The sequence below is a fragment of the Protopterus annectens genome, chromosome 10.part0, assembly GCF_019279795.1.
Source record: "Protopterus annectens isolate FY-2018-M chromosome 10.part0, PAN1.0, whole genome shotgun sequence".
Lineage (NCBI taxonomy): Eukaryota > Metazoa > Chordata > Ceratodontiformes > Protopteridae > Protopterus > Protopterus annectens.
In genome coordinates this window covers 1,243,396,718-1,243,408,773 of record NC_056744.1, presented here as the reverse complement: position 1 = coordinate 1,243,408,773, position 12,056 = coordinate 1,243,396,718, and the positions used below count along the sequence as shown (strand labels likewise).

The 12,056-nt window shown below is 40.0% G+C and overlaps 1 protein-coding gene across 1 annotated transcript in view; it reads left to right on the top strand.

Moving 5' to 3' along the window:
* COP1 (COP1 E3 ubiquitin ligase) overlaps positions 1-12,056 on the top strand; it is a 1,660,397-nt gene that overhangs the window by 1,043,017 nt on the left and 605,324 nt on the right. Inside the window, exon 17 of the mRNA XM_044085965.1 lies at positions 1,151-1,174. Within this exon, the coding sequence (XP_043941900.1) occupies positions 1,151-1,174 (24 nt within the window). The remainder of the gene's footprint in view (positions 1-1,150; positions 1,175-12,056) is intronic.

Below are 12,056 nucleotides of genomic sequence, written 5' to 3'. Positions count from 1 at the left end.
TCTCTGAAGGTGGGTGTGTGGTTATTGTTTGTATGTCAGAGCTGTGATAGTGGGTGTTTTGGAGGGGTATGTGCTCCATGTGGTGTGTTACAGGTGTTGACCCTTCTCCTCTTGACCAGCTAGTTCAGTCTTTGCTGGAGAGTGCATATCTTCCAATTTGGTGATATAGGGCTATCTCTCACAAGTCTTAGTGTTGGTAGTTTAGAGGAGAGGGTTGTCTGTGTACATGAGGCAGTTGCAGCAGTGCCTCAGAATGCCCAAATGTACCAGGTTAATGGGCACAATCACAGAGAACTGAACTTTAATCCATGCCAGGAGGGGTGGTCATAACTGCTAACCACTGGAGCTAATTCGGTGAGAAACAACTACTGCTGATGACTCTCAGGTGTGCTAGAATAATTGATAAAAAAACTGTTTAAATGCAAAGCTATTAGGCTATTTGAAGTCCAGGAGAGAAAGAACTAGCAAGATCTAAGGGGAAAACTGAAGGCAGACTTTCTGGCAGTTGTAACAATTTACCTCAGCTGTGCAGTTATCAGCACCCTTGGCCAATTATCAGCCCAGTAAGTTCTGCAGCATGTGCGATAATAACTAGATAGACAGGGGTTCTAATCACCATACTGGCAAGAGTGTGTGTGTGTGTGTGTGTGTGTGTGTGTGTGTGTGTGTGTGTGTGTGAATCATATACTAAGTGTGTTATACCATTTTGAGTTATGTATCACCCTGTAAACTTCCCATCACCCTACTTTACTAGGCCTGCTGATGTCTTTCACCTTAGAAGTACCTTGGGGACTAGGTGAAAGTATGTAAGCCCTGTGGCACGTCTGATAACTGTGTAACACTATAGTATAAATAACTAGATGAGTAGGTGTTCTAATATCACTACTGGCAACTGTTTGTGTGTGTATGTGTTTATGAGAGAATCTTATACTGTGTGTTATAACATTTTGAGTTATGTACCACCCTGTAAACTTCCCATCACCCTACTACTAGGCCTGCTGATGTCATTCACCTTAGAAGTACCTTGGGACTAGGTGAAGTTATGTAAGCTCCATGGCGTGTCTGATAACTGAGTAACACTATAGTAGAAATAACTATATAGGTAGGGGTTCTAATCTCACTACTGGCAGCTGTGTGTGTGTGTATGAAGATCATATCCTGTTTGGCTGTTACCGTTTTCATTTGTGTACCATCCACGCCTGTTTACTACCGCCTGATGGCATTACTTTATACAGCATGGGAACAGCATTTGTCTCACATGCAGCATGTTAAACCACTGTGCACGCCATACCAGTCCTCTGTACAGATGTTTATGGGATATCCAGATGTTTGCAATCTATATGTGGTCTGTGTCCCTTTACAATGCACATGTATGTGATATTGTTGCAAAATCGGCCACAGTGAGTGTAATGACATACATGCCGTCATCAGGCATCATACCTGACTGAAACATCATACTGATACAACATCTGATACACTATCACTTGTCCTGGCTTGTAGGAGCAATACATGACTCCACATCCCATTTCAGGTGGGTTATCTTACCATCCATGCAGCTGTTCAGAATGTTACATGTTGTCAGAGGTAGTCTGTTATGTCCCATGCATATAATCTGTGTGGGGCATGTCATGTGTATGTAGTACTACAGTACATCAAGGTGGAAGTGTAGGTTTACTAATCTGTCTATTGCCAACTGTGTTTGTTACTCTGTGCACATCCCCTGTGTCAGTTTTTACTGTGTGTATGCAAAGGATGTATCATTTTGTCTCCCTGTTCCACCTGGTGAACTCAGGAATACATACCACAAACCTGTCATACACAGTATCATGCATGCCCTCATCAACTGCATCAGGGTGAGTGTATGGGAAAGAAATGGCAGGGCCATCAGGTGTTGACAGGTGAATCTCTTGCAGTTAATGTAATGGCTACGCTTGTGAGGGACCTGCTGACAGTACTGCAGTAACCTGTTCTCTATGTATGAGCCTGTGGTACTACACAACACTGAGTTGATATGTCTGAAGGCTACCTGTCTGTGACAAGGGGTATGTATGCAAGGTCACACTGTCTGACTGTGTCCCAAACACACTGTTGTATGCATATACACCTGGTACATGTACATATAAGCTGTACCTTGCCTATGACATGGTTGGTGTATTCCCACTCTGCCATACTCCGTCAGGAATGTCTGCAGGGCCACAGCCTGCAGACACACAGACATCTGGAACGCAAATAGAATGCAGCATGTCAGACTTCATTCAGTCAGTGGTACTAATAGCAATAATGCATCCTGGCTAATAAGGACCATACACCTGTGTATGTACCAATAACAAATGCAAGCAGACAGCACCTTAAATAGTATTACATAGCTACAATGTACTGTATTCACCCTGTGCATCAGAACCATATTCGCATGTCCCTGCATAGATGGTATGGATGTCAGGGATGTGGTATAGGTATCGCCATATGCACAGGGTGTGGTGTGGGTTTGCCAGAGGCCTAGGCTGGGCCATACGATTGACATCATGTGTGTGTGTGTGTGTGTGTGTGTGTGTGTGTGTGTTTGGAGGGGTATCCAGTAGATGGGCTGTGCAGAAGTGCTGTGTGTGTGTGTCTGGAGGTGACCTGCCTGTGATACAGATGTGTGTGTGCACACAGTCACAACATGTGGCTGCCCTACACAGGGGTACGTCGGACAGCTGTGGACCGTACATGGCAGAGTGTCCAGTTCACAATCTCCAGCCACGGGCATGGGAACTCGTCCTGTCAGGGGTATCAGTGGCACCACCAGGCCCAAGTCCTGCAGTACTGCTTCCTGATGGTGTCTGCTGGATCTGTGTCCCTGATGGGACCGGACAGGACCAAGTGCCCATGGCCTGCTCCAGTGTGATGTGGACAGTAACCCCTCTTCGGTACTGCTGGTGTCACTGCCACAACAGGAGTCTGAAGGTGCACATCCCTGTAGACTCTCGGCTGTTGCTAGTGCTGACTTACATCCACGTGGCCAATGCCCATTTCCCACCACACACTGTGGCACAGACATGCCAAGGTCTCACCCCCAGCGTCTATTCATGACCTCAGTATTTTGACGTGTGGCCTCAATGTGGTCATGTATGTTGCCACATAAATCAGGAAGAGTTGCATCCACCACCCTGAGTATTTGTCTGTTGTAGCAGGAAGAAAACACTTTAATTATAACAATGGAAATAAATCCGAAAACCTCCAAGGAAAGGGTGCCACAGAACCAAGAACCAGTAAAACCACAACAGGCACCCAAAGAGGCAGAAGGTAATAATAAAGTTCTTTTAAAAAATGTGCATGTTTTTATCTACTCCATCTGTATTTGTGACAAGTTGGTAGGTTGTCACGAATATTTTAGTTACAGGATTTAATTGGTGTCAAACAATTGTTTTAACTATTAATTAAATTGGGAGGGGTATATAAGCAGGCACAGCCTTCGTTCATTCATTTTACATCTGAAGAAGTCTGGTGGACGAAAACGCTTTGTATTGTGTGGCGTTTATGTGATTAAACCTGCTGCTGCTTACACCTACTGGCTCGTGTTTTATTATTACCTTCTGCCTCTTTGGGTGCCTGTTGTGGTTTTACTGGTTCTTGGTTCTGTGGCACCCTTTCCTTGGAGTTTTCGGATTACTTGTTACATGGCGGTATCTGAGGCAGAGGCTAGCTTCCAGGATGGGGAAAGCAGTTCAAGGTACTGACCTAGATTCGTGCCTGTCTCGTGTGGAGGGGCAGCTTACCCAATTGATTTTGCTTATGACTGTTAACTCTCAGCGAGGGAAAGACAATGCTTTTGATATCAACCCTATGAGGCCTACCCACAGGAAGGATTGCATTTCCACTCCTGCATGCAATCAGGAAGCCGATTTGGATCGCAGACGGGCTGATGTGCCTGTAGAGGAAGTAACTGCAACTTCTTCCGGTTTGCCGTCGAGGGGCACTAGAGGTGAGGCTGCATTACAGAAGGGAGCTGCAACTAAATTTTGTTACAATCATTTGGCACTGAATTCCCAGAACCAAGGTCCGAATGGACAGTCCTCCCTTTTAGGGGAACGTGGTGTTCAGGGACATGCTCCTGTGGAAATGACTGATAGTATGGCTAATGGTGACAATGGAGTGCACGAGTGGACGGACTCTTCCTCTTTGGCTTCATGGCTTGTTAGTTACAAGTCTTTTTCCAGTCACCAAGGTACTGATAATAACTGTATATTTAATGACCGGGATGTTGAGAAAGACAGTGAAGTGTCTTATAGAGCCAATATTAAAAAACTCACTGATTTAATTTACAAACATAAAACTCTGGGTACTGATAATTGTTACTTGCATGACTGTATTAAAAGGGGTATAGTACCCAAAGGATTGCGTTTTTATAAGTTTCCGAACAATGTAGTGGAAGGCTCCCCCTTTCACGAAGAATTGTTGAGTATTTTTGACCATAGTGGTTTTGAAGTCATGAAAGCCCTGATTAAAGAAAATGAAAGGATTATGGGGCAAATATAGCAGGAGATAGAATACATTAATGAAGTAGTGATCAATGATCTTATGTTTTCTGTTGAAAATGAGAAGAGAAACTATTTTATTATTAAGCAACAGGTGGAAGAAAAATGTCATGTTATTTTTAAAAGGAAGTGTGGCAAAATAGATAGGGATTTGAGGGATTACAGACAGAAAAAAGCATACCCGTACCCTAAGAATGACAAATTTGGTCGAAGAAATAACAATTTTTTGATAAATCTGGACCATAACACAGTACTTATTCCTCTTCTTTTCCACCAGGGGGACATAATGCCTGGGACTCTATGGACCATAGAGTGATCTACAGTGATTCAGGGATGGGGGAACATCAGGATTCAAACAATACTGAATTCCCTGAACTTAGGAGATCAGATAGGTTAAGGCACAAATCCCCTGTGCAGTATTTTTACAGGGGTCCCCCAAACAGCACGAGATAAATAAGAGTGGTAGCCAGGAAGGGGGACTAGCCAACATGTTGGACCAATGGAGTACAGGGAATATTACTGTGGATGGACCATGTCACACCCTACATGACTTTAAAATTTACAATTACAGCAGTGAGGAGATTGACAGGAAACATTTTCTTTTATTTTCAAAAGGTTTTAAATTCATCCCCTCTACAGGGGTAATTTAGTGGACAGCTTAATAGACTTGAGGATTTTTCTATGGAAAAAGAATTTAGATATGTTTCAGGGGCAACAGGATGGTGGTACTAATAGTGGTATTAGAAGACCTACTACCTATAATCCCCCTATACACCCCCAGCTAAAAAATTTTGAAAGGGAGGTCGAAGAAGAAATCAGGAATGTTTACAGGGGTGGATGGCATGGTAAATTTAACATGACTAGAGAAGAAAAGGTACTTCTCAAATCCATTCAAGAAAATAGATACCTGAAGGTGATGCAACCCGACAAAGGTGGAGGGGTGGTCTTCATGGACAGTATTTTGTATTCCAGTAAGATGATGGATATGCTTAATGATACCAACAGGTATGTTAGGGTATCCAAGAATGAGATTAACTTAGCATACTGTAAGATTGATTTGGTTTTACAGGACATGCTGAATGACAATTTTATAAACCAGGACACTTTTAAGTATCTCAATGTGGACAGACCCCATATCCCTGCTATTGTCGGGATACCCAAGGTACATAAAAGTGTGGAGGATCCACCCCTGAGACCCATTGTGGCAGCCAGTGGCTCTAAAACCCGTCCGTTGGCCAAATTTTTGGATATAAAATGAAAAGATATTTGGGTTAGTGCCAATGGTATACTTAAGGACTCCTGGGAATTTTTGAGAAGCATTAATAGCAACATGTATTCAGATTCCTTAATATTTGTAACCCTTGATATTCAGGATTTATTTAATGTGATTCCACATTCTACAGGGTCAGAATGGTTCCAGGATGCCATTCACCAACATGGAAAACTTGACCACAATACTTTTCTGGTTTATACAGAGTTGATGGATTTGGTATTGAAACACTTTATATTTTTTGAGGGTGAGTTGTTTAAACAGATCCAGGGAGTGGCCATGGGGGCAAGTTGTGCCCCTACTTATGCCAACATTGTGGTCATGGTTTGGGAAGAGAAGTTTGTGTTCCAGTCTGAATATGCACAATATTGGGTATATTACAAACGTTACCTGGATGATATTTGCATTTTTTGGAAAGGTAGTATGGAAAAGTTAACAGAATTCATAGACTATCTAAACCATACCACTAATTTTTTGAAATTTACTTCCCATATTACACATGACTATATGAACTTTCTGGACGTCACTATTAAAAAAGATGTCATAGGGCAGCAGTTTACATCTAATGTATATAGAAAGGAAGCCTTTTCTAACTCATACCTATATTTCACTAGTTCCCATCCGTTTAAACAGAAGAGAAGTATTATCAAGGGACAATTTGTCCGTAGTTGTAGAATGACCTCTTTGGACTCTGACGAAAGTCAAAGAAATGTTTATATCTAGGAAGTATCCTAACTATTTAATTGATGAGGTTTTGGAGGAAGTAAAGAATGTGAGAAAGGATAGGTTTGCCCCTATTTTGGGAACAGGAGATACAAGTGTGATAGTACCAATAAATGTGCAGGGTACCACACAACAACCAGGGGTGACGTTACCAGGGATGAAATCAAGAAACCTTGGGGGTAACTATGTGATGTTTTATAATCAGAATACCTCTAGGATTAAAAACATTATTACTCAACACTGGAGCAGGTTTAGGTGGTATTCGGAGTTGGACGTTTTGTTTACCAACACCGTAGGATTCACATATAAAAAAAGGCAGGAACCTCAAGGATTTGCTAGAGCATAATGGTTCTATTGTTTCATCTAAGAAATTGGGAACCTACAAATGTGGGACATGTGCCAAATGTCCATATATACTTAGGATTGTGTACACATCCTGTCAAGAGACTATCAGATTCAGAGTAGTAGTTTTTCCAACTGTAATAGTGAAGGCTTGATTTATTTAGCTGTATGTAAAACCTGTGGTGCATTTTACATTGGTAAAACTACTCGTAAACTCAAAAGGAGGATTTATGAGCATTTATATGCTATTAGAGTCGAAGATATTAAAAATGCCTTGTTTAAACATACACTGACATGTCCCCAAGCAAAATGGGGCTTCTGTGTTGTAGAGAAGGTGCAATGTGATGTGAGGGGGGGCCCGTGGGAAAATAGGATAGAGGTGAGAAATATTTTGGCAGTTGTTATTGGAAGCCAATAGATTCCCAGGGCTGAATGAATACATATCCATTGCCCCTATTTTAAAAATGAGAGCTGCAAAACTATACAATAAGTACATATATTGTTTTGCAAGTTCCTTTTGTTGGTTTTTGATTCAAGTTCATTTATCTGTCCAACACATTGTGATGGTTTTAGTATTTATATATTTATTTTAAAGTTCTTTTAAAAAATGTGCATGTTTTTATCTACTCTGTCTGTATTTGTGGCAAGTTGGTAGGTTGTCACGAATATTTTAGTTACAGGATTTAATTGGTGTCAATTAAACAATTGTTTTAACTATTAATTAAATTGGGAGGGATATATAAGCAGGCACAGCCTTCATTCATTCATTTTACATCTGAAGAAGTCTGGTGGACGAAAACGCTTTGTATTGTGTGGCGTTTATGTGATTAAACCTGCTGCTGCTTACACCTACAGGCTCGTGTTTTATTATTAACAATGGAAATAAATATAATATTGATGAGTCCAATTTTGACAATAAAGAAGGTGAAGTGTACTTTCATGGAGAAGAGGACCAGAATTACGAACAAGCCTACCCACCTCTACGTAGATCTGAGAGGCTAATGAATAAACAAGGCCCACAACAGTCACATTTTTCCGGGGGGGGGGGATATTAAAGAACACCCACCCCAATATACATAATTTTGATGGGATTGTAGTGGATGGAATCAAGTACATGTACAACACTTTTACTATTATAATTTTAGTAATCTTGAAATAGTAAAAGAACATTTTAGTTTATTCTCCAAAGGGTTGAAATTTATACAATACAGAAAAGGGGATATAACCAAAAGTTTATTGGACATAACATTTTTTTTAAGAAAGGTGAATTTAAATATTATGTTTCCTAACAATAGGGTCGAACCTAATGGAGAATTAAAACGGAAGAGTGTTTATAACCCTCCTTTGCACCCCCAGTTGAAAAAATTGGAGAAATTAATAGAAAAGGAGGTGAGAAAACAATATAGGGTACAAGTCAAATTTAAGTAAAAAAGAAAGGGAATTGATGTATGGAATAAAGGAGAACAGAAATATCAGGGTGATGAAACCTGATAAAGGAGGTGGAGTGGTATTTATGGACAGCATCCTATATGAGAGTAAAATCAATACTATTTTATGGGATGAATCCAGATACTCCATAATCTCCTTGAATGAAATGAATATAGCTTACAACAAAATCGATATGAGTTTGCAAGATATGTTGGATGAAGAATTAATAGATTATAACACTTTCAAATATTTAAAAGTCGATAAACCTAGAACCCCCACGATATTTGGTATACCCAAAACCCGTGAAAGTGACCCCCCCTTAGACCGATAGTTTCGTCTGAGGGGTCAAAGACATATACGTTAGCCAAATATGTTGATAAGAAATTAAAATATTTATGGATAAGGAGGACTAACATATTAAGAGATTCCTGGGATCTATTGAGTGAGATTTCCGATAAATTATATCAGGAAAATCTCCTTTTTATTACTATAGATATTATAGATTTGTTTTCCTCCATCCCATATAAGGAAGGTACTGAGATGTTTGAGGAAATAGTATATGGAGATCCTTCATTGACACATAATGAGAAGTTAGTAAATATTTGGCTCATGGATTTAATTTTGAAAAATAATTTCCTTTATTTTAATGGGTAATTTTTTCAACAAATACAGGGTGTAGCGATGGGGGAAGTGTGTGCCCCTACCTACGCAATTTTAATTCTGGCAAACTGGGAGGAGAAACATATATTAAATTCTGAATTTAATAATTGTTGGACCCTATATCGAAGGTTTTTGGACGACATAGTGATTTTTTGGACAGCTGGAAAAGAAAGATTTAATGAATTTATGAAATATATGAGTGATACAACTAAGTTCTTGAAATTCACTTACAGTTTATCTGAAGCCAACTTACAATATTTAGACATAGAAGTATACAAAGAAGGACAGAGTTTAAATACCAAAATATTTAGGAAGGCTACTTTCTGTAATTCATTCTTACATTATGAAAGTGCACATCCTATGCACTGTAAGAGAAATATTGTGAAAGGACAGTTTGTCAGAGGTAGCCGCATGACAAGTTCAGATGATGATTTTATAAAAGAATGTGAGTTGTGGAATAAATGTTCCTAGAGGGGTTATCCCTTGAATTTTATCAGACAAATAAGGGATGAAGTAAAGAAAGGGAGACTTGATAAATTTTGTCCCATTCAAAAAAGGAAATAATAATAATAAAGGGAGTAGGAATAATAAGGAACAAGAGGGGGATGGATTTCAACAGGCCTTAATATTAGAATACAATGGCTTAAATAATAGGATTAAAAATATTGTTTGAAAGAGTGGGAGAGGTTTGTCTCCCTTTCGGATATAGAGAATTTAGCCAATATACCACAGAAAGTTATATATAAGAATTCACAGAAAGTTATATATAAGGATTCACAGAGTATCAAAACCACAATAGAAAATAAATATAAAGTAACGTCCAATAGGAACAAGGTAGGCACATATAAATGTGGACATTGTACTCAATGTACATATATTTTGAACAGTGATAGTTTTTACTTGGAAAGTAGAAACAAGAGGTTGAATAGTTCTGAATACTATAATTGTGAATCCAAGGGTATAGTGTATTTAGTTAATTGTGAAAACTGTGGATCCTTCTATGTAGGAAAGACAGAAAGGATGTTAAAAAGAAGGATCTACGAGCATATATATGAAATATCAGTAGGGAAGGAAAGCAATGCTTTATTTAAACATTCAAAAGTATGTCCCAAATACAAATACAAGTTCATGGTTTTAGAACAAGTAAAAAATGATAACGGGGGATTATGGGAGGAAAAAATAGAGTTTAAAGAATTATGGTGGCAAGTAACTCTGGAAGCCGACAAACCCCCTGGTTTAAATGATTGTATTTCCATTGTACCACTATTAAAATTAAGGTCTGCAAAACTTTGAATGGGAAAGGGGAATAACAATAATACAAATGACCACTAGAGGGCATTGGGAATACATTTGAACATTAACATTAACACTGAACATTTTTAATGGTTTTAATGGTTTTAAAGTTTTTAACATATCAATTTATATAATCAAGTGTTTTTAATCAATACACATGTACATAAATGAATTTTAAAGAGATTATTTAAGTAATATGGTAATATGATTGGTTGCTTTTTCAAAGTATAAAGGGAACATTTTTTTATTTTACTTAATGTTTCTGGCAGCTATTATTATTGGTCTATTTAAATGAGTTACCAAGCTTTTATTGGTTTTAGCAATAGAGTAATTATATAAAATGGCGTAATTAAATATGCTGGTCATCTGATGAAGGCAATTTTAATGAAGAAAATGCTTGGGGTGTTTACGGAGGCGTTCATGCTTTAACTGTTTTTGTCCGTTTCTGTCTTGGAGTGGATACAATAAATTGAACTATTTTAAAGTGGACATTATCCATCATATTTTCTGCACTTTGGTGGATTTTATGGTTTATTTGTGCAGTTAATCCACTTAATTTTGACGTGTTGTAGCATTCACTACGTGCCTGTGCCTCCATGACCGCCCAAAACATGCGTCTGGTGACTCTTGCTGTGGCACTTGCGGCATTGGATTGACGAGCAGCAGTCCTTCTGCGAGCAGCCCTGTCCATCCACCTGTGTGAGACCTGTCTTGCAGTCTGGCTATGGCCAGTGTCTACGCTCACACCTGCCATAATCACCACACTAGCCTGTTCAATGCCACCACCTGCCAACTGTCAATCATCTGTAGCCACTGGTGACTGGGAAAGTGTGGCCATTGTCACTGTTTGGGGGGGGGGTGATGTGGACAAGAGTGGGATGCCAACCAATGACACAGATTCAGCCCCTGACAGCCCCACCTGTACCTCACTATTCCTATCATCATTGTCAGAGTCTGCAGAGATGATGACATCAGTTTCCAAGTGGGAGGAAACCCAAAGCCCATCGCCACCTGTGAGGGGAAGACAACATATGTACATTAATACCTGCACTCTGAGGTTGGCTGGCATACACACACACACACACACACACACACACACACACACACACACACACAGGTGAGGTGGCAGAAATCTGTTACACAGACCACACAATACCCAAATGGTGACTTGCATGACGCATGGCCCTCAACATCATGCTTTGCAGCCAGTTTTACTGCACGTAACCAACAATGTTCTTCATGTTTCACTGTTGCAGTCATCACGTTTGGGTTATCTGCCTGCAGGTAGCCCTTAGCCGGCCTGAATACTAGAGTCTTGGGATTTCTGCGTCGGATGCTGTCGCTTCTTCAAAGACGACAGGTCGTCAGGGGTATAAAACATGCAGTCGACGCCATTGCATCAGTCTTTCTTGCCGTGCGGTGCCCGAAGCAAAAGCAGTTCGCAAGTGCCGGTCGGCAGACTCCTGAAATTTTCGTTTTCGAGTTTCAGGCCTGAAGTCTTCTAAACATAAGTACCCCAAATTGCCTTGCCTGTGGAAAGCAAATGACTCCTAGAGATTGTCATTCTTACTGCTTCACCTGTTTAGGCCCAGACCACGACATCCCTCACTGTCGGTTTTGTGCCTTGTTCAATGCCCGAACTATCCGTCGGGCAGTTTTTGTAGCTAAATACTTTCGCTCTCAATCTCCGTACTCCGAAATGGCATCTGTAAGCCATCCAACTACCGATCTTCTGAAAAAACCTAAGGATAAAGACAGAGACAGACTGCATAGGTCCAAAACTGCCGATGATGCTACCGTTAAGCTAGTCGCCAGTCTGCCGG